At 48.2% G+C, this 21,376-nt stretch overlaps 1 protein-coding gene across 1 annotated transcript in view; it reads right to left on the bottom strand.

Annotated features, from left to right (window-relative positions):
- Positions 1 to 21,376, bottom strand: part of LOC115094435 (bifunctional purine biosynthesis protein PURH-like) — a 113,179-nt gene that overhangs the window by 6,197 nt on the left and 85,606 nt on the right. The window contains exons 13-15 of the mRNA XM_029607488.1: positions 20,350 to 20,442; positions 13,120 to 13,302; positions 10,772 to 10,927 (exon numbers count right to left, since the gene is read on the bottom strand). Coding sequence (XP_029463348.1) covers positions 10,772 to 10,927; positions 13,120 to 13,302; positions 20,350 to 20,442 — 432 coding nt within the window. The remainder of the gene's footprint in view (positions 1 to 10,771; positions 10,928 to 13,119; positions 13,303 to 20,349; positions 20,443 to 21,376) is intronic.

Raw genomic sequence — 21,376 nt, 5'->3', positions numbered from 1 at the left:
GCTTGTCGGCCATGAAAGGACTGAGACCAAGATTGAGACCTCCCCGAGGTTTGCCTTTGGTCCATCCCAGGTGGTCTATTCTGATGGAATTGCCTTTGTACCCGAAACAGAGAGCAGATCAGCTGAAAAGGTCTGAGCCCCTTAGGTTTGTCTTCCAGCAGCCTATGAACCTTGTTAACCCCCAGAGACTTGATCAATTGTTCCAAGTCCTCACCAAAGAGGAATGTTCCTTTGAAGGGAAGCGCAATGAGCTGGACCTTGGAGGAAACATCCGCCACCCAATTGTGCAACCACAAAAGCCTCAGAGCGGAAATGGCAGGCACCATAGTCCTGTAGGAGGTTCACAGGAGATCATACAGGGCAACCGCACCATAGGCGGCTGCCACCTCCAAGCCCTCTGACTGTGCCGCCTCCTGTGGGGGAAGATCTCTGGAACTCAGAAGCTACTGTACTCATCGCAGACTCGCCTGAAGTGTCAAGCTACTGCAGACTGCCCAAATACCAAACAGAGACTTAAAAAATGCGCTTAAGGAGAACCTCAAGCTTATAATCCTGGAGGTCCTTGAGGGCTGCCGCCTTGGCCACCGGAATGGTTGTTCTCTTGGTGACAGCTGATACCGAAGCATCCACCTTAGTTACCTTTAACAGCTCCAGAGTCTCCTCCGGCAACGGGTAGAGCTTTGTCCATCGCTTTCCCTACCTGTAGTCCACTTCTGGAATATCCCACTCCCGGACCATCAGTTGCTGAACCAAAGCAGGAAAGGGAAAGGTCTTCGCCGGACCTTGCAGCCCCGCCAAAACCAGGCCCACCGTGTCCTGGGTAGGATCCTCTCATCCCGCAATTCCCAGCTCCACCAGGACATGCGGGATGAGAGGATTAAGTTTGTCCTTTTGAAAAAGATGAATGACTTTAGTATCATCGCCATCCAAGGGTACTGCCTTCTTCACCTCATCCAGGTCTGGCTCCTGAGGAAAGAGGAGGAGCCGAGGAAGGGTCATCCTCCAAGACACCCATGTGATCGTGCTCCACCGGAGCATGAACTTCCAAGGAGCCCCTGACCTTCCACACCCGGATAGACCTCTGTGGCTCCAACCATCTGGGGGATCTGGCCGGCCAAAAAAGCCTGGTGTATAAGGAGCACAAAATCCTCTGAGAAATCCCCCCCCCCCCCTTCCGGGGGACCAGGGCCATCGTTTGGGAGGTAATCAAATGGGCCCAGGGGACCACCTGAGCTCAAATCCGCTGGCAAGAGCGCAGGAGGAAGATCCCCTGCTTCCCCCGTGGCAGTTGAAAAGGAATAAAAAATGGCCACCGTTCCCCAGCTCAGCAGGAACGGGTGGGCCTCGCTCTCCCTGCCAGCAGTCTTGCGGCTTGTCCAGAGCTTGAACACCATTGCTGCCGCTGCGCCAGAAGAGCCCTCCCTGCTGGGGAGACACCTCAGAGGCCTGAGCGGAAGAGCCGGAAAGTCGGCTCTGAGCAGGCCTCACAATGCACACCATGCGGCATGCCGACTACCTCCAGCAGCCACGGAAGCTGGGAATCTCCTCCAAACTCTGCCCCACCACCGCAGCTCAAGCCACTGCACAGAGCCCCGCGTGGCTTGCACCTACTCTTTTTTTTTAAACAGTACCGGCTAGGAGGGCAAGGGTAATCCCGTATCCTCGCTGGGGCAGGGGAGGGAACCGGATCACCGGCTATCACCCTTGGCACTACAAACCTGGAGCAAGCAGGGTCACCAACCCAAGCTCCTGAAGAGTCTTCGACCGTGTGTGTGTGTGTGTGTGGGGGGGGGGGGGGGTTGCCTCCAAATCCTTTGAATCACCTCACCTATGAATGGCCAAGGTGGGAATACATAAAGCAGAAATCCCTGTAGCCATTCTTGAGACTTCTCCATCAGATTCTAGAGACCCTGAGCTGTCCACCCCTGGAAAGGGGCGCCCCAACCACCGAGACTTGCATCACTCACAATAATAGAAACATTACAGTAGAATAAGACCATATGGCCCATCTAGTCAGTCCATCCATCCAATTTATGTAGCTTTTACAATTACCATCATTTCCTCAAAGATCCTCTGTATTTATCCCATATTTTCTCAAATTCAGAAACTATTTTTGTCTCCACCATCTCCACTTGGAGGCTGTTCCATACATCCACTATCCTCTCTGAAAAAGAAATTTCCTAAAATTACTCCTGAATCCACCCCCTTTCATCCTCATCCCATGACCTCTTGTTCTAGAGCTTCTTTTCAACTGAAAGAGGCTAGCTTCCTCTGCATGGAAAGCTTTGAGATATTTAAATGTCTATCATATCTACCCTCTCTCACCTTTCCTCTAGGTAATACATGTTTAAATCCTTAAGTCTTTCCCCATATGCTTTAGAATGAACATGGTCGACTCAAACATCTAGCTCCTTCATCTTCTCGTGAAAGTTCTGCTTGCTGCTCTTTAATGCCCATCTCCACCAGTGTCTGAGTGATTAAAGTCAGCAGTTCCTCCCTGTTGAACAGTGGAACTTACCAGGGATCATTCTCCTTTGCCCCTATAATGCTCCCCCTCCTCCAGAGGGGAGCCATCCAGATCAGCCTCCTCTTCGGGCCACAGCCCCTAAACTTGCCAATCCAGTATCCCAGTCTGATTAAACCTCTTTTCTAGCCCTCTTAGATTGGAACAACATTGCCGGAGGAGGAGCGGAGAGCATGCCTGTGGGCCCAGCTTTCTTTCCATGAGCACTCCACTTCATTAAGCCTGCCTGGTACATTTAACAACAAATTCTGGGGAAAATGGCTCCTTGGGAGAGGAAGCCCCTTCTCCCCCGAACTGCCAACTTTCCCCCAGACCTTTCCACTTGCCAAAGGACCTGCTCTACTATGGACAGCACCAGAGGATTCCCAGAGCCCCTGCAATGTCCGGAACTATGCTCTGAGTAGCCTGCATAGAGGAGCTAGCATAGGTCTGCACCTGCTCCTCACCCAATGCTACTGCTGCAAAGTTCAGCCTACAACTCCTCTTACCAGCAATTGGGAACTCACTAGAGCAACCTCACTCCCCCTCAGTACAAGCCTGGCACAGCCCAGCACCAGACACACTACGATGACAGATTCCACATGCAAGACATTTTTTCCTGCATTCCGGAGTAGCCACCATTTTGTCCAAGCTATGCAGCTCACAAGGCCTCCCACTGTGAGCTGAGCTGCTGCCGTCACCCTGCTGAGTGTGTTCAAGAATGGTGTATCTTACCTCCCTACCTAGTGGAGTGCCCAGGCCTATGAAAGACTTCTCCCAAGCACCCCAAAGAAGGTTCACACTGACCACTCTAAGTGCTGCTTCCTGCTGTCCTATTTTAAAAGGCGCAGGCCATAAAGGAAAACTGGAGCTAGGAACAGACCCAAAATAGAAAACTCAGATACTTCCCTGATGAAGTCTTCAACCAGAGGTCCCAGGGACTAGGGCACAAGAAGGAAGGAGGAGACTATGAGGAAATGAGCACCACTGGTTTTCAAACCCTCTCCGGTACCAGGATTCAGTCAGAGGAAAGAATGACCAACCCTCACCTGCTTGCCCTGTTTCTCAAAGTGTGAGGCAGGAACAAAATACCCTAACATGCTACCCCTCAGAGTGCATCCATCAAACCCACCAACTGCAGGCTTGACACCTCTACCATATGCTGGAGAAAAAAAAAGATTACTGAGAGGCTGCAGGTGCCACAGATCTTTTTAAGGATGATTTCAGCAAAGCTTTCATTCTGTCATCATCTGCTGGCAGGGCAGAAAGACCCATGCATCTGGACTGGTCTGGTAAGGATAATCAGGAAGAGCAGCATTATATAAACTGGGCCCCACCTTGTGCAGCACAAACTGACCAGAGCACCTCCCATTGTTCTCCCTGAGCCTCCTCCCTGGAGTCTTTACAGCCTCCATCTTCTCCTCAGGCTAAGAGAGACAGGGAGAGCATGCACTGAGCACTGGACGTGACTAGAGTGACCAACTGACTGGTTTTGAACTGGACAGCCTGGTTTTACAGCTTGCTGTACAGTAAAATCTGGTCAATAAGACCTAGTTTGGCTACTGGGCTCGCTCAATACAATCAGCAGTGGAAGCAGGTGGCCTTATTAGTGTAACACTAATCAGTTGACTTCTGTTTGCCTTGGTGCACTAATGCAGTTGCAGAAAAGAGGAGAGTCACCTGCCTTGCCTACCCTATGTGCATACATTTTCTATCTTTTCCTCCTCTCACAACTCAACCTCTGCTGCTGGCCTGCTACAGTTCTGTTCCTTTATTCACTAATCTTGAGACAGAGGGGGAGAGAGAGGGGGAGAGAATGAGAGAATAGGAGTGTGAATGAGTAGGAGAGAGAAAGAATGTGTGCATAAGAGAATATGGACATTTGTAAGGGAGAAAGCATAACAAAAATTGGAGGACCCTCAGTATGGTTCAGGGGCAGTGGGAGCACATATATGCAAATGAGGGAGGTGAGGGGCACCATCTGACTCCTATCACCCCAATCCTCAAGTGTCCAGTTCAGGGTTGTGGAAAAGCTGACCACAGTTGATCATAACTACTTACCTGATAATTTCTTTTCCTTTAATGAAGTCGGGTTAATCCACAACCAGTGGGTTATGCACCTCTACCAACAGATGGAGATGGAGCAAAGCTCACATGGTTTATAAACCCTTGTGCTGACATCAGCCCACCAGTATTCTCTGCAAAAGCCAACTGGACAACTAAACAATACATGAACATAACTATTAGACAACTATTCAAGCACTCAGTTAATAGGAAAACACAACTCAACAGAGTGCAATATCACTAATCCAGGGGCTGGATGTGACACTTACCAGTAATCCCCAGAAACACAGCCACACAAGAGGACAATAGCACCACCATCCAGCAGCCAAGGGTGGGAAGGCGGATTAACCTGTCTTCATTAAAGAAAAGGAAATTATCAGGTAAGTATTAATTTCTCCTCTCTTAGCATTCAGACAGGTTAATCCGCAACCAGTGGGATGCACCAAAGCTACTCTCTAACAAGGCTGGAGGCTGCCCAAGGTCCGATAAACACTGCACACGCAAAGGCTGCGTCCTTCCGGCCTGCACGTCCTGGCGGTAATGCCTGGAAAAGGTGTGTAAGGAGGACCACGTCACAGCTTGGCAAATCACAACATGAGACAACAATCTAATCTCTGCCCATGACACTGCCTGAGCCCTAACCTAACTAGGCAATGGCTGCTCAGCATCCACATAGATGGTTGTGATAATCTCCTTAATCCAGCGGGCAATCGTAGTCTGCAACACCGGCTCACCCTGTTTATTCCCACCGTGGAGTATAAACAGCCAGTCCGTCTTTCTGAAAGGTTTAGAAACCTCCAAATACCTCATGATATGCAAGGTCCATAACAGGCGATATTCATCCACATCTCTCTCCCTGTCCAGTGTTAGCAGAGAAATTGATGGATTTCCATTTGAAATCAGAGATTGTCTTGGGCAAAAAGGATGGAACAGTTCACTTCTGTACTGCCCCCGGAGTCACTCGCAGAAATGGATCCTGGCAAGATAAGGCCTGCAGTTGGGAAACTCTACCACAGAACAAATTGCCACAAGAAACTGTTTTCAAAGTAAGTAAACTCAAGGCTATGCAGTGGTCGAAAGATGGGGCCAACAAGAAAATCCAGAACCAGATTAAGACTCCATAAGGGCATCTGCAACTGCAGGGGAGGACGAAGATGCTGCACCCTTTTTAAGAATTGGGCCACATCCAGATGAGCTGACAAGTGTTCACCATTCACCTCACCTCTGAAAGAGGCAGGAGCCACCACCTGTACCTTCAAGGAATTAAGGGTTTGGCCCTTAATCAACCTATCATGTAAAAAAAAAAAACCCAAAAAAACCCAAAATGAACAGGATTTTAACCAAACTAGATGAACCCCTCCTTCCCCACACCAAGCCTCAAACACTCGACAAACACAAACATAGGCTAAGGAAGTGGAGAACTTTCACGCTCGAAGCAAGGTGGAAATCTCAGCAGTGCAGTATTCATACTTCAGCAACCGAGCCCTCTCAAGGGCCATACCATACAACAAAACAGAGTTGGATCTTTGTGAAGAATAGGCCCCTGCCACAGCAGATCCCTGTGGACCAGTAGTCTGAGAAGGGAGTCCACCAGGAACCTTCGCAGATCTGTATACCATGGCCTCCTGGGCCAATCCGATGCCACCACAAACACCATCCCTGTGTGTATCACGATCCTCCGAATCATTCTTCCCAACATGGGCCAAGGGGGAAAGGCATATAGAAGCTTGCCTTCCAGCTACTCCTGCACAAGGTCATCAATGCCCAAGGACTTCAGATCTCTCCTGCGTCTGAAGAAGCGAGGAACCTTTGCATTGTTTGATGTTGCAAGCAAGTCTAGAAACAGGAGGCCCCAGTGGCCCCACTATGAGCTGGAACACTTCATTTGACAACTTCTATACTCCTGGATCAAGACTATCTGCTGAGAAAGTCTGCTCTTACATTGTCTTTTCCTGTAATGTGTGAGGCTGAGATCTCCTGAAGATACACTTCCGCCCATTCCATGAGTTGGGCTATTTCCTGCGACTCTTGCTGGTAATTGATGTAAGTCACTGTCATCGCATTGTCTGACATTACTTGGATTGCTTGATCCTGCAAGAGGACAACGAATCACAAGCATGCCAACCGAATGGTACAGGCTTCCAGCCGAATGATGCTCCAGAGAGACTCTTCTATACTCTAGTACCCCTGCATTGTCAACTCCTGACAGTGAGCCCCCCCCCCACCCCCGAGGCTTGTATTCATCGTGAGTACTAGCCAGTCTGGTGTTTGTAGGGGACCACCCTTCCTTAGATGATCCACTTGCAACCATCATGGCAGTTGGATGATGATCTCCACCAGCAAGTGAAGCCGTGTAGAATAATCCTGACACTGTGGACTCCAACGTGTAAGCAGTGTGCACTGAAGAGGATGCATATGCACCCTTGTCCATGAAACTACCTCTAAGGTGGTTGTCATCAATGCGAACGCCTGTGGGTAAGACCATACTGTCAGGTGTATTGTTTCTGTCAATCACACATGCATCATCAGTTTCTGAATGTGGTTCGCCGGTAGGAATACCCTGCCTTGCTTCGGGTTGAAACGAAAACTGAGATACTCCAGTGTCTGGGATGGCAGTAGATTGCTCTTGGCCAAGTTCACCACCCAACCTAGTTCCTGTAGCAAGGAGATCACCTTGTACAAGTCCTGAAGACTTTCATACTTTTGACCCAAATTAGCCAATCATCTAAGTACAGGTGGACCAGAATGCCATCCTCTCTCAATACTGCCGCTACCACCATCATGACCTTTGAGAAGGTTCTGGGTGCACTGGCCAAACCGAAGGGTAGCGCACAAAACTGATAATGTCGTCCCAAAACGCAGAAACCATTGATGCTCTAGCCAGATGGGAATATGCAGGTACACCTCTGAAAAATCCAGAAACATAAAAAACTCCCCTGACTGTACTGCCATTATCACTGAGCACAAGGTTTCCATGCAGAAACGAGTCACTTGCAAATGATTGACGACTCCCTTGAGATCCAGGATGGGTACAACGAAATAAATGGCATACCGGCCTATATTTGTGTGTGATTATGGGCTTTGGTATCATGGCCTGCAGACTGAGGAGCCTTGAACAACATACACTCCCCACTGCCTGTCTCTTCTGTGGAGAGCTGCAGAGAGAGACACCATGAAAATGTCCTGAGGAACGTTGAGAAACTCCAGAGCAGAGCAGTCTCTTATCACCTCCAGAACCACTGGTCTGACATGATTTCGACCCACCTCAGATAAAAAAAGGCAACCGTCTATCTCCTGTTCCTGGGAGCAGGTCAGCACACCTTCACTGAGGGAGTTCAGGGGCACAGCCGCTTGAGCCCTCTGGGCTGCCTAGGATGAAAGGACTGAGACCTACCCAAAGGTCAAGCCCTCTGATAATCTGGCTCCTCTGTAGGGTCGAAAGCCTTTGAAACCCCTAACACCACCTCTCATACTGAACGAGCCTGCTTTTTATCCTCTGGTAACCGAGGAACCTGGGACTCATTCCACTTATTGGGCATTTTATCCCAACTCACTCTCAAACCAGAGTGATCCTTTAACAGGCAATTTCATAAGATTAGACTTTAAAATTGTAATCGGCCAACCAATTCCTCAGCCATAGCTGATGCCTGGCCGCTGTCACCAAAGCCACCTCTCTGGCAGAAGTGCAGACCAGGTCGCAGCCCACATCTGCCAAAAAGGAAGCTGCTGGTTCCATCACTGCCCTGGAATGCAAACCAGATTTGTCAACTTCCCGAGAGAGAAGCAAGCAAGTGCGAGCCACCAGGGAGCAGCAAAGAAGCTATCTGCAGATTCACTGCCATTGCCTCAAAAGGCCTGCTTAAGGATAGCCTCAATTCTATCCTGTTCCCCCTTTTACCTAATCTTCCGCTTGGTGATGGCGCACAACTGCTCTCACTGCCAGATCCAGGGGATACAGCGCGTCCAAGGCTCTTCCCCCTTTAAAATTAGCTTCTGGGGTGCCCCATTCAAGATCAATCAATTCTTGAATTGCATCCATAATGGGGAAGAAACATGATGTTTTACACAAAGAAATTAAAATGGGATTTTGCTTTGTCTCAGACATGGAATCAGCAGCCAGCACCCCCAGCATCTCCAATGTCTGGGAGATCAGAGCCAGCAACTCATCTCTATGAAAGAAACGCAACATTGCTCTATTCAGCTCCAACTTCCCCATACCCCAGGGAGTAAGGATCGCCTTCATCATGCGTGCCATCTAGGGCCCTATCAGTGTGTCCCATAGCAGGTACAGATGTACTCAGATGTTTACCTGTAGCACCAGGAATGCAGGGGTCCACAACCCGCAATCCTGAACATTTAGGTTTGGCTGGGGCTGCCAACTGAACCTGAAGAAAGGAATACAGCCCATGCAAAACGTCCACCCAAGAAAAAGGCGGAAAGATCCATACCAAAACCAGAGGGCGTCTGTCCTGCACCCACTGAGTTGCCTTCCCCTGTTGAAGAGCCAGTTAAGGGAGCCCCAAAATCAGGCAAAACCTTGGCAGTTCCCCCTCCAGTCCATTCCCTCATCATGCTGGGAAGGGTCGGGCTTAGCAAAATCAGAGACAATTCTCCCTGAGCCTCCAAGCAAGTTAGAGAGGATGCTAGGCTGTGATATCCAAGCCGCACAAAGGGTAAGGCACTTAAGCTTCTTTGCTACTGGCACAGAGGATAAATGCCCGCTAGCAGCACGCCCCTAAAAGCGTCTGCCAAGTGTGCACCCAGCTGCACACCCACACAAATGAGACTGGTCAGGGTGCCCAAAAACAAGCTCTGTCCAATAAGCGCACACTACGGATACCCAAAATGTAGGCGCAAATATGCGGTCCAGGTAGGCACTCACCTAAGCGCCCACCCGGGTGCGCAAGCTTGAACAGACATCAGACATTGTTTTGCGGCAGACTTGTGCATAGAAAAGCGTGCAAACACCGCCATGCCCTACTACATGGCATCTAAGCAAAGCCTTAGAGTGGGGCCTAGCCGTAAAGGCTGCTCAACCCACTCTCTCTCTCTATACACACACACATACATATATATACACACATATACATATATACATATACACACACACTGTAACATCAGCTTTGCTCTGTCTCCATCTGCTGGCAGAGGTGCATAACCCACAGATTGTTCAGCAACCTGTCTGAATGCCTAGAAAACAGTAATTTGTTTGTACTCTCAACCCAAAATTAAATGAAAAATAAACACCTAGGGCTTCTATTCTTAGATATAAAGAGAGAGCTATGCAAATAAATTTTATTTCTTGCAGTTGTTCATGGGAATGCATAAGGCCAGCCTAACTTCCTGGGTTTACTTCAGAAAACTCTTATGATGCCAAGTCCCCAAGCATGTCAGCCAATGTTTTACATTCTTCTGAAGTTTTCAGCTGGTTTCATTTATTTTACAAACTCTCTGGGTGGGGGGAGGCCTGGCTTGCTGAACTAAAAACGTCTGGAGAATTTCTGCTGGGTCTGAAAGGAGCTGGAGAGAATGCCCGCCTTCTACATTTGTACCAAGAGCTCTGCAGTATAGCATTTGCTTATTAGACTGAGCCAAATAAACAAGAAAAACAAAAATAAGTATCTGGGGAAGACTGGTTGTAATTCTGGACTATGGAAGGTCAACTGTTTATTTATTTATCTAACATTTTTCTATACCGAACTTCATGACAAGCTTCATATCAGGCCGGTTTACATCAAACTTGGGGGTTAACTTAACAAAAACCATATAACAAGAAGGCCGAAGCGCAGGTACAAATAACAGGGGGAATGAACTTGGAGGCTAGAGTAGCCAGGAAATAAAGGACAGAAAAAAACTGGAGAATAAACATGAATGGATATGCAATTACTGGGTTGGACTGGCAAGTTTGTACCAGCTGTAGTCTCAAACTCGAGTGCTTAACCATGACTGTCTAATGAAGGTAGACCTCAGCCCATGGATTAAAAATAATGCACCAGTTTAATACGACCAAAAAGCAATTTGATTGGCCAGTGAGAATTGATTTTTGATTGCCACATTGTGCAATTTTAAATAAGTACACAAGGCACATCATAGTCCAATCACTGAAGTATACTCGTGGACTTTCACCAGAACCACGTCCTTGTTCTCCCACCCCTTCTGAGAAAAAGGCTGAAGAGATGACGGGGAAGCACACTGTATTTTTACCTTTTTCGCCCTATCGACATTATCCCTGAAAGGAAAAAATGCATCGGAGCTCAGAGCCACTGCACAGAGGGTGCTGATCCATTCCTTCTTCTCCACTTCTGTCAGGGGCTCGGGGATTTGCTCAAACAGGGCCTGCCACTGAGCCAGATCTTCATCCTGAAAAGGAGAAAGACACAGGGAGGTAAAGTAACTTTCCGCACCCCAACGGGAGATGGCATCTGTGGCTCCCCCGCAGGCATGAAAGGGCTTGTACTGTCACACCCAGGACGCGCTTCAATAATAAAACAAGTCTGTAAATAAATATTGTTCAGAACTGTGTGCAAAACGTTTGATATTCCACCTTTTCCTAAGATAGCCTCAAGGCAGATTACAATCAAAACTGCAGTCGGATCAAAGGGCACCTTCTGACGCTTCCTACATCTAAAACCAGTTTTCCTACAATAAAACAAGCAAAATGACTCCTTAAGATTGTCCACTGTTACGATCTCCTCTCCTATTCCTCCCTTTGCATGCTCCCCACGTGCCCATAGCTTTCAGTATAAGATGCCACTCTGCCTTCAGGAAAGTAGGACAGGAACATAGCAGTTGTTAGGAAAGCATATAAGACATGGGTAAAAGTCAGTTCCCATGCTGCTGATCCCTGGGTGGACATCTCTCTAATCATCCTGTCCAGAGACCTTGAGAAGCCAGTCACATGCAAACGTCTCAGACAAAAAAACATACATCAACGTGAACTAGTGGCGTCATGCAGCAACCCTGGTCTCTGCTCCGTACTCTCAAACCGCCCAAGAATGTAGAGAGCACAAAAGCTATCCCTAGATACCCCTCCCCGACCACTATCACACTCCGTACTTACTCTGTTCACCACCACAAAAAAACACAAACGTTTATGCTCTGTCACAGAGGTTTCTCCTCCTGCCTTAACCAGTGAAGGTAGCACAACGTACCAGAGCACACGGGCAGGGAAGAGAAGTAGAATTGTGAAAACAAGGGAAAAAGTTTAATTATAGATTATACACCACTTCATTTAAGTTTAATGCAGTTTTTTTGCAACAGACAAAATTTTAAAAACCCTTGAGCTGAAACAAGATCAAGCAAAATTCTATACTCACTAACAAAAAGTTTATTAAAACCAAATTAACATGCATTCAAACAGCCCTAAATCTAGGAATTCCTGCTCTAGAATCTGAATTTTGTAGGACCACTGATAAAAACCATGCCCAGCTTATACTAAAGTTCAGCAGCTGTGCTCAACCTCGTATCTAACAGTCCCCTCACGTCCAACCTCTACTTCATTGAAGTACCACCAGGTCTCTGCATTAGGCTTTGGTATGATCAAGGGGACTGTACACTGCTGAATGTATGACTCAATACAAATGCAGTCCGCCAGCCTCAGCAACCGCACAGGCAAATTATTATGCGTTTATGATTTTTGGAGGTTTCTATTCTATATTAAAAAAAAAACCCACAAAAAACTGCCTGCCGAGACAAAGATTCTGCCAAAAATGCACGGGGTCAAATAACTTCTAGGAGCAACACTGACCAGATCTGCTTTAGCCAGCAAAACCCCAACACAAGTGCTCACTCAAAAATTCCTTGGTATGAATTATTGCTTTACCTTCTCAACTAGACTGGGGCAGATTGAATTTTAAGGACAAAAGTCAAACTCCTCATATTTAATTAGGATCTATGTCAGCCAGAATCTACCTTCACTTGGAAGAATAGCCAGCGATGGACTATCAAACACAACCAGTGTTTCAAACCATTTGTGTTCTCTGCTGAAGCATCCAGCTGTATGCTAGTACATGTGTAATATTATAACTAACCTGCTGTCCCACTGCCAAGCACTAATTATCCAAACAGGTAGTGCTACAACAGCAGCACAGAAAGCCATAATTTTTGTTTTACAAGTGCCACATCACTCTCCTCCTGTGTTTCTAAGTTACGTGGAAGAGCTGGACCATGGCCTGAAGTGCATTAAAAGGATGCCATGTAATATTCCCCCAAACTACCGTCTCCTGTCCATTCTCCCAGCAGTGGCAACAGGCATAATACTCTAAAGGAGGGAACATGGATGCTCACATACAAACAACTTCAAAGGCATTTCCAATGAGCTTCAAAGCATCTTAAACAGATCTGAAACTCAAATGGAATGTATTAAAACAAACAAAAAAACACAAAAAACCCATCCAACTCATTTTGACAGTAAATTAAGCATGCTTCCAAAAGTTCCCTTTCACTTTATAAAGGAACAAAAATGAGCTTTATGTCAACTTTAAAACATTCCAAGAGTTGGAGAATAATTCACTGTATAAAAAATTTTTTTAAAAAATACAACTTGCATGTACCTCACCAATAGTCCCAGTGACATACTGATCAATGGCATTGGAGATTTCTGCCCTCTTTATTCCAGCTTTAAACTTCATGGACAGCACTCGTGGGTGATGCCTCAGCCACCAGTTATTTGCTTTATCACCGGCAAGCCTGGTGCAGTGTATGCGAGACTGCTGCCCTGCACCAATACCAATCACCTGCAACAGCAAAGATACCACTGTACAGCTGGCTCCATCTATTTTCATACAGCATACAAAAACAAAAGTAATGCACCACTTGCACGGAATGAGTTTAGCCTCTCCATTTCCAAGGCTGGAGGCAGCGAGCTGTGCTTGGGTGCTGAAGTATTCACCAAGTACATTGTTAACACTTATTTACCATGAGACTGCAAATGGGTACAGTTTCAACTGTGACTGTATTCATGTCACAAGGATAGTCCACATCAAAACACACATTTCCATTTGGAGAAAGGAACAAATAGGAAAAGTGGTCCTTACCTGCTAATTTTCGTTCCTGTAGTACCACGGATCAGTCCAGACTCCTAGGTTTTGCCTCCCCTCCAGCAGATGGAGACAGATAAGTTTCAATGGACTCCATCCTATACCCCTGAGGTGCCACCTAGAGTCTGTCAGTATTACACTGTACCCAAGCAGAGAAAAGTAAACTAGTACAACCAAAATTCCACCCCCCCCCCCTCAGAGCAGAGGGAATGAAAACTGGTAACATGAAAACATGCCCAATCTCTTACCCTTTGAAGGTGGGCGTACAATATCAAAATGCATTGAATAAATCTGCAGAATATGAATATCAACCGGCCGAGCGGACACTCCATTTCCCCATGATCTAGACTGATCTGTTACACTACAGGAACGAAAATTAGCAGGTAAGGACCAATTTTTCTTTCCTTGCACGTACCCGGATCAGTCCAGATTCCTGGGATGTACCAAAGCTTCCCTAACCAGGATGGGACAGAGTCCCGCTTGGAGAACACTGACCCCGAAGGAACAGGGCTCTGGGGCCCAGACATCTAGACTGTAATGCCTAGCAAATGTGCACTGAGATTTCCATGTAGCTGCTTGACAAATCTCCTGCGGTGACACTGGCTGACATTCCGCCCACGAAGTCGCCTGCAATCTAGTAGAATGAGCCCGGAGACCGAACGGAATTGGACTGCCCTGAACTAGGTAAGCTGAAGCAATAGCTTCCTTCAGCCAGCGTGCAATGGTGGGCCTTGAAGCTTTCTGACCCTTCCTGGGACCACTCCATAGGACAAACAGATGGTCCGAAAGACAGAAACCATTCATGACCTCCAACTAACGTATCAGCACACATCTGACGTCCAGCTGTCTTAACTTCCTAGACTCTGAAGTAGAAAGATCTAGGCCCGCCAAGGATGGGAGCTCCACTGTTTGATTCAAATGAAGAGGACACTACTTTTGGAAGAAAGGAGGGAACCGCTCATAAAGAAACTCCTTAGAAATCCTTCAGGGTTCCCGACAAGATAAGGCCTGTAGCCCAAAACATGCCGCACCGATACGATAGCCACGAGGAAAACTACCTTCAACATCGTCCGCTTCAGCGGCTCGAAAGGCGCATTACAAAGGGCATGGAGAACCAGGTTGAGCTTCCACGAAGGACAGGGGTTCTGAATCTGAGGACGCAGATATGTAACGCCACGCAGAAAAGAACCACATCCGGATGAGATGCTAGAGCGAGGCCCTGTACCTTTCCCCGAAAATTACCACCTGAACTCGTAGGGAATTGAAGGCTAGACCTTTTACTAGACCTGCCTGCAGAAAAACCAGAACATCCGGAATAGTAACCCTGGACGGCTCCACCACGTGATTCAGGCACCAATCCTCAAAAATACCCCAAACTCTGACATAGGCTATGGAGGTAGAAGTTTTACGGGACTGCAAAAGCGTAGTAATCACCTCCTCAGAGTAACCCTTATTTCTCAATCTCCGTGTTTCAAAAGCCATGCCACTAGACAAAAGCGATCTACCTCTGTGAAATAAACAGGACCTTGTCGCAGCAGACTCTGGGATGGATGAAATCTCAGCAGGCTGTCTACCACCAGATTGAGAAGGTCTGCAAACACCGGGTGCCTCGGCCACTCTGGCGTGACGAGTATCACCTTGCCGACCAACGGCCACGGCAGAAAGACGTACAACAGAATGTCCTTTGGCCAGGGAAGCACCAGAGTGTCTACATCTTCCGCTCATGGCTCTCTTCGATGACTGAAAAATCAAGGAGCTTTGGCACTGCGATAAGTTACCATCAGGTCCATCGCGGGCCTGGACCATCAGTTGCACAGGAGACTGAAAGCCTCAGAGTTCCCACTCTCCTGGATCCAACTGGTGGTGGCTGAGAAAAATTGGCCTGCACATTGTCCACTCCGGCAATGTGAGAGGCTGCTATCCTGTACAGGTGCTATTCCGCCCTGCTGATTAAAAAGTTAAGCCTCCGTCGCCACCGGACAACTCAGAGTTCCGCCCTGACGATTGATGTAAGCCACCGTCACATTGTCCGAGAGAATCCGCACTGATCTCCCCTCTAAGGGAAGGAGGGCCTGTAGCGCCAACCAAACCGCTCTGGTCTCCAACCAATTGATCGACCAAGACGACTCAGACCTCATCCACTGACCTTGCACTGCTGTTCCTTGTCAAACCATTCCCCACCCAGAGAGGCTGGCATCAGTGGCTACCACTATCTAGGAGGGAATTTTCAAATCCACACCCCATCATAAATTGTCTGGACACAGCCACCAAAGAAGACTGGACTGTGCCGAATCTGTCAGTGGTAGGAGAAGATGAAACTGTTCGGAGAGCGGATTCCACCAGGAGAGCAAGGCTTACTGAAAAAGGATGCATATGCGCAAAGGCCCAGGGCACCAGTTCGAGAGTGGAAGCCATCGAACCAAGGACCTGCAAATAATTCCCTGGGACGAGGCATGGATCACAAGGACTCCACCTGAGTGAGAATCTTGGACAATCTTTCCTTGGTAAGGAAAACCATTCCCAAGATAGTGTCGAACTGAGCACCCAAAAACTCCAAGGACTAGGAGGGGAGCCAGGTGACTTGTCTGGTTTGACCACCCAACCCAATGAGCTCAACATCTGTAGCACCCTCTGCACCACTGCCCTGCAAAGGTGTTCTGACTTTGCTCGAATCAGCCAATCGTCCAGGTAGGGTTGTACCAAAACCCCTCCTTTCGCAGGGCCACTGTCACAACCACCATCACCTTGGTGAAGAATCTAGGCGCAGTCGCCAGACCGAACGGTAGCGCACAAAATTGAAAATGATGCCCCAGGATCACAAACCACAGATCTCTCTGATGATCTGGGCATATAGGAATGTGCAAGTAAGCTTCTGTCAGATCTAGAGATGCTAGGAATTCCCCTTTGTGTACAGACGCTATCACCGAGAGAAGAGTTTCCATCTGAAAATGAGGCACCTTTAGAGTCCGATTGACTTTCTTTAAGTCTAGGATGGGACGGGAAGGTGCCCTCCTTCATGGGCACCACTAAGTAGAAGTAGGAGTAGCGCCCTCGCCTGAGCTCTCCTGTGGGTACCAGAACTATGGCACCTAGGTCCTGTAACCGCCGCAGAGTGTTCTTGGTGGTACCCACATGGGGAAACCATGTACCGTTCGTGGATCGGCCAAGTAAAATCTAAACGCGTAACCGTGTTCTACTATACTGAGGACCTATTGATCTGAGGTTAAGTTGGTCCACTTTTCTAGAAAAAGGGATAACCTCCCCCCATTCTTGGGACGGAAGAATGGACCGGCCTCGCTTCACTGCGCTGACTTGGGACCCCCATGAGATTGTGGGGCTCCATCTCTGGCAAGCCGGCACCCTTGAAAGGACTGATTCCAAGAAGATTGGCAGCTGGGATTCTGTCGAAAGGACTAACCAGCGGAACGTGAAGAGCGAAGCCGGCGATTTTCCCGAAATCTCGCCTGTTGAGGAAAGGATCCTCTCTTCCTGGGTCTATTCTCCGGCAACCTATGGACTTTATTCTCCCCCAAGATTTTATCATGCCCTCCAATTGTTGCCCGAAATCAGCTTACCCTTGAAGGGTAGGGAACTCAGTTGAGCCTTAGAGGAAACATCCTCAGCCCAGGGTCTAAGCCAGAGGAGCCTGCGGGCTGACACGGCCGAGACCATAAGTCCTGCTAGAAGTCTGCAACAGATCATAAAGTGCATCAACCTGTAAGCTACTGCCGCCTCCAGGTGCCCTGCTTGCACCGCCTCACTCGCAGAAAGGGATACTATGGCTTGCAAATCCTGAACCCAGCGGAGACTGGCTCGCAGCGCGAAACTGCTGCACATAGTTGCCTGGACTCCTAGGGCTGAAACTGCAAAATTCTTTTTAACTGCAACTCCAATTTGCGATCCTGCAAATCCTTCAAGGCAGTGGCTCCTGTTACCGGGATGGTGGTTTTCTTGGTCACTGCCGAGACCGCGGCGTCCACCTTAGGGACCTTAAGGAGGTCCAGCGTTTCCTCCGGAAACTGGTATAACTTGTCCATAGCCCGACTTACCTTTAAACCAAGGTCCAGAGTGTCCCACTCCTTAAACAAAAGATCCATAACTGACATATGAAATGGAAAAGATCGAGCTGGACCCCTGAGGCCCACCATCACCGGATCCATAGCCCCAAACCGTGAGTCCTCCGGAACCACCTTAATGTCCAGCTCCTCCAGAATGGCTGGGATAAGTGGACCGAGCTCATCCCTTCTGAACAGGCGGACCACTTTGGGATTATCGCCCTCCACTAAAGGCACGTCTACTGCCTTGGCCGGCAGGAACTGGTAATCCTGATCCGCAGCCAGGCCCCTCACCAGGGGCTTGCGGAGGAGACTCACAGTCATCCACCCCATCCGTATCTGAACTGTCCACCTGACATGAAAAGGACCGGAGAGGGCATTTGGCCTTGGGTGCTTCTATGTGACTGTGTGATTTGGTATGCTTGTGGAGTGATGAACCTCCCTGTCCCAGCCCCCAGCGACGGCGGGACCTCATGGGGTACCTTAGTACCTTGGCTCTTTGCTGCTTTTCGTGCTTTATGCAGCAATAAAACAAAATCAGAGAATGAGGAAGAAGACTCATCCAAGTCCTTCCCCCGTTCCTCCTCTAAGGAGGAGATCTGTGCTGCCTGCAAGTCGACCCCCCCCCCCCCCCACCAGGGGCAGCAGGACATGGTGAAAGAGGTGGCGGAGGGCTCCCCTCCCCCAGGGCAGCCTTCTCCAGCTCCCTGAACGTTCACAGTAAGGCTTCAGTACCTGCACTGAGAAGAAAAGGGTCCTGAGGCTGCCGCAACAATTTTGCCCTCCCAGGGTCCCAGCGTGCTCTAGAGCTGCTGCAATGCGATTTTGCCAGAATTGGCTTCCCCAAAGTGTCTTCCCTCCTGACAAGCACCCAGTACAAACTCCGGCCTGCAGGCCGCACCATGTGGCATGATCCCTGAGCTAAATTAGGATCATGGCCCGAAAAAAGAACCAGCGCGCCCAAAACAAATCCCCGAGAGCTTGTAGGAACTGAAAAGGATGGCAAAAACGGTGTCTGAAGGAAGGAGGGCCGAAAGAGACTGCTAAGGCTGGCTCAGAAATTAAATAAATCACCTCAGCGTTGTTTCGTCCTGTGTGCAGATCTTCAGAGGGTGAGAGAACCGGGCTCCCTGGTATCACCCTCAGCCACGGGCAATTAGAGGCTTTGGAGTAGAGGGTTGGGAGGCCTGTGTTACCAGGGGGGGATGGTCCCACCAGGACCTAACAACCCCCTGGGAGGCTTAGAGATATCTTCTCTCTCTTTGATTCCCTAAGGAACGAACAACAACAAAACTAAAAACCTAACACTAAACCCAGACTAAAGGTTTTGCACCTCCACCATCTGCTGGAAACAAGAAAATTATTCTTTACCTGCTAATTTTCGTTCCTGTAGTACCACGGATCAGTCCAGACGGTGGGTTATGTCCCCTGTCCAGCAGATGGAGTCAGAGAAAACTTCAGAGGGGGCTGCCTTATAAACCAGTGCACCCTCTGCCAATCTTCAGTAATAAGAACAGCAAAACAGTAAATACCAAGAATGATGGATCAAGGAAACCAGGCACGCACAACTACGAACAGTGTGAATGCAACTTAGACAAACTGGTGCCAAAAGGGCAAACTTGCAAGGAGAACCTTGAACAGCCCCGTAAGACAGAGGCTACAACCGAGGTAGGAGAACAGAGAAGCAAAAGCAAGGAAAATCGAGCAGTAGATCCCAAACAGCAAAACCCCGCAAGGTTGAGGGAGGGCGTCTGGACTGATCCGTGGTTCTACAGGAACGAAAATTAGCAGGTAAGGAATAATTTTCTTTTCCCTGTACATACTCCTTTGCCTCACACACAAAAAAAATAAGACCCCACATAGGCCTAGATTCATCATTTTGCGATATAGAACAAATAGAGACTGCGATAAAAAAGGGGCGTGGTCTGGGGTGCAATTTTACATGCACAAACAGCACAGTTCCCATCAGTGAAGATTTAATGTGATTTGGAGGGATGAAAGGTGAAAGAAGAGTAGATTTGTACCATTTCCTCTCTACCCAGCTGCAATCAAGCTAGGAAGAGATAATACAGTACAAATCTACTCTTCTTTCATCCCTCCAAATCACATTATTTCTTCACTGTTGGTAACCGAGCTGTTCATATATATGACTGTGTATGTTCAGATCGTGGTTCCCAAACCTGTCCTGGAGGACCCCCAGCCAGTCAGGTTTTCGGGATACCCGCAATGAATATGCACGTTATACATCTGCATGCATCCTGGAAACCTGACTGGGTGGGGGTCCTCCAGGACAGGTTTGGAATAATCCACTAAACAAAAACTCCTTCTCATACTAATTATAACGTACCAAATTTAACTGAACCTGACTGCTCTAAAGGATCAAAAGGGAAAAAAAGTTTGCTATACCACTGGAAATGACAAGTTCAACTGAAAACTGGGAGGGGTGCCTGCCCCACCCCCAAGACAAGCATATGAGCCATAAAAAAAAAAAAAAAAAACCAACCCACAAAGTCTTCTTAAAGCAGCCTCTGTACTCTCCTAAAGACTGGGAGTAGGAAGGGAGCTCTGAGACCCCCTGCCCATCCCGTCTGCAGAGATTCTCTGAGCAGCTGTCTGCTCTTCTATTGCTTCCGAGATCTGGTGCAGGTTCCCTGTGGACTGAAAGCACTCAGGAGCTATGCCGACTTACCTGCCCATCTTTGGCATAGCAGACGGAGTTGGACTGGGTATACTTGACAGCGATGCTGGCCACAATTAGATCTCTTAAAGCAGAATCTGAGAGCTGAAAAAGGGAAAAAAAAAAAAAGGACAAATTTGATCATGAACACCTAGAACAGAAAATTTCAATGCCAACATTTCCCCTGCTTTTATAGAATTACAAAGCTATACACCACACTTTTTTTTTTAATAATCCCAGCCCAGATGAGATCTGCAGATCCCCTCCCTCAAACTAGAGCCCAAGAAAGCAGTGACATCTTTTATTCACAATCTGCCAGAAGGAGAAAATGGAAGAATTAAAGGTGCGTCCAAAAGATACTGGTGAAGGCTCCCCCCACTCTCCTCCCCTGCTGGGGCACACACCAGGTGACTAAATGGAAAACCTGACTTTCATGGTGCACATGCTGCAAAGAAATGCCAGAAGGCTGTGCCTATGATTTTCTTCAGCCTTTGTAATGTAGCATGTTAGCAGACATCAGCGCTGGGGGAAAATACTGAAGTCTCTTTAGGCTGCACACCTCTTTCACTGGAACAAAAGCTTTTAAAGCCATTTCAATTTTTTTCTTCAGACGTATGAACATGTCTGATAAAGATGGCTAGATCCACCTCACCCACTTTCCTGATTTACTGCAGTACATCTCAGAGATCCCCCCCCCTCAATCCAGCTAGAGATGGTTATCTTAGTGTAAAACTGCAGTTATTATCCAGTAGTAGTCTTAATCTAGTGGTGGACAAACTACGGCCCACCTATCACTTAGGGGCCACTCCATTATGTGTGCCTGCTACAGCTCAGACCTGCCTGCCCAACGTTATCAAAGGCCAAGTTATAGCCCTTGACGCTTGAATAGGGAGATCGAAGCTCTGGTGGGTGGCAAAGGGGGGCCCCCCCATTCGTTGGCACACTGGCAGGGATCCCATCCCCCCCCCCCTCCGCCAGCGAGGCGAGATCCTGTCCACTGGCACTGGCGGGGTTCCCACTATTGAGAAGAGACAGTGAT

The sequence above is a fragment of the Rhinatrema bivittatum genome, chromosome 6 (genome assembly GCF_901001135.1).
Source record: "Rhinatrema bivittatum chromosome 6, aRhiBiv1.1, whole genome shotgun sequence".
NCBI classification, from domain to species: Eukaryota; Metazoa; Chordata; class Amphibia; order Gymnophiona; family Rhinatrematidae; genus Rhinatrema; species Rhinatrema bivittatum.
This window is presented reverse-complemented; position numbering and strand designations above follow the sequence as displayed.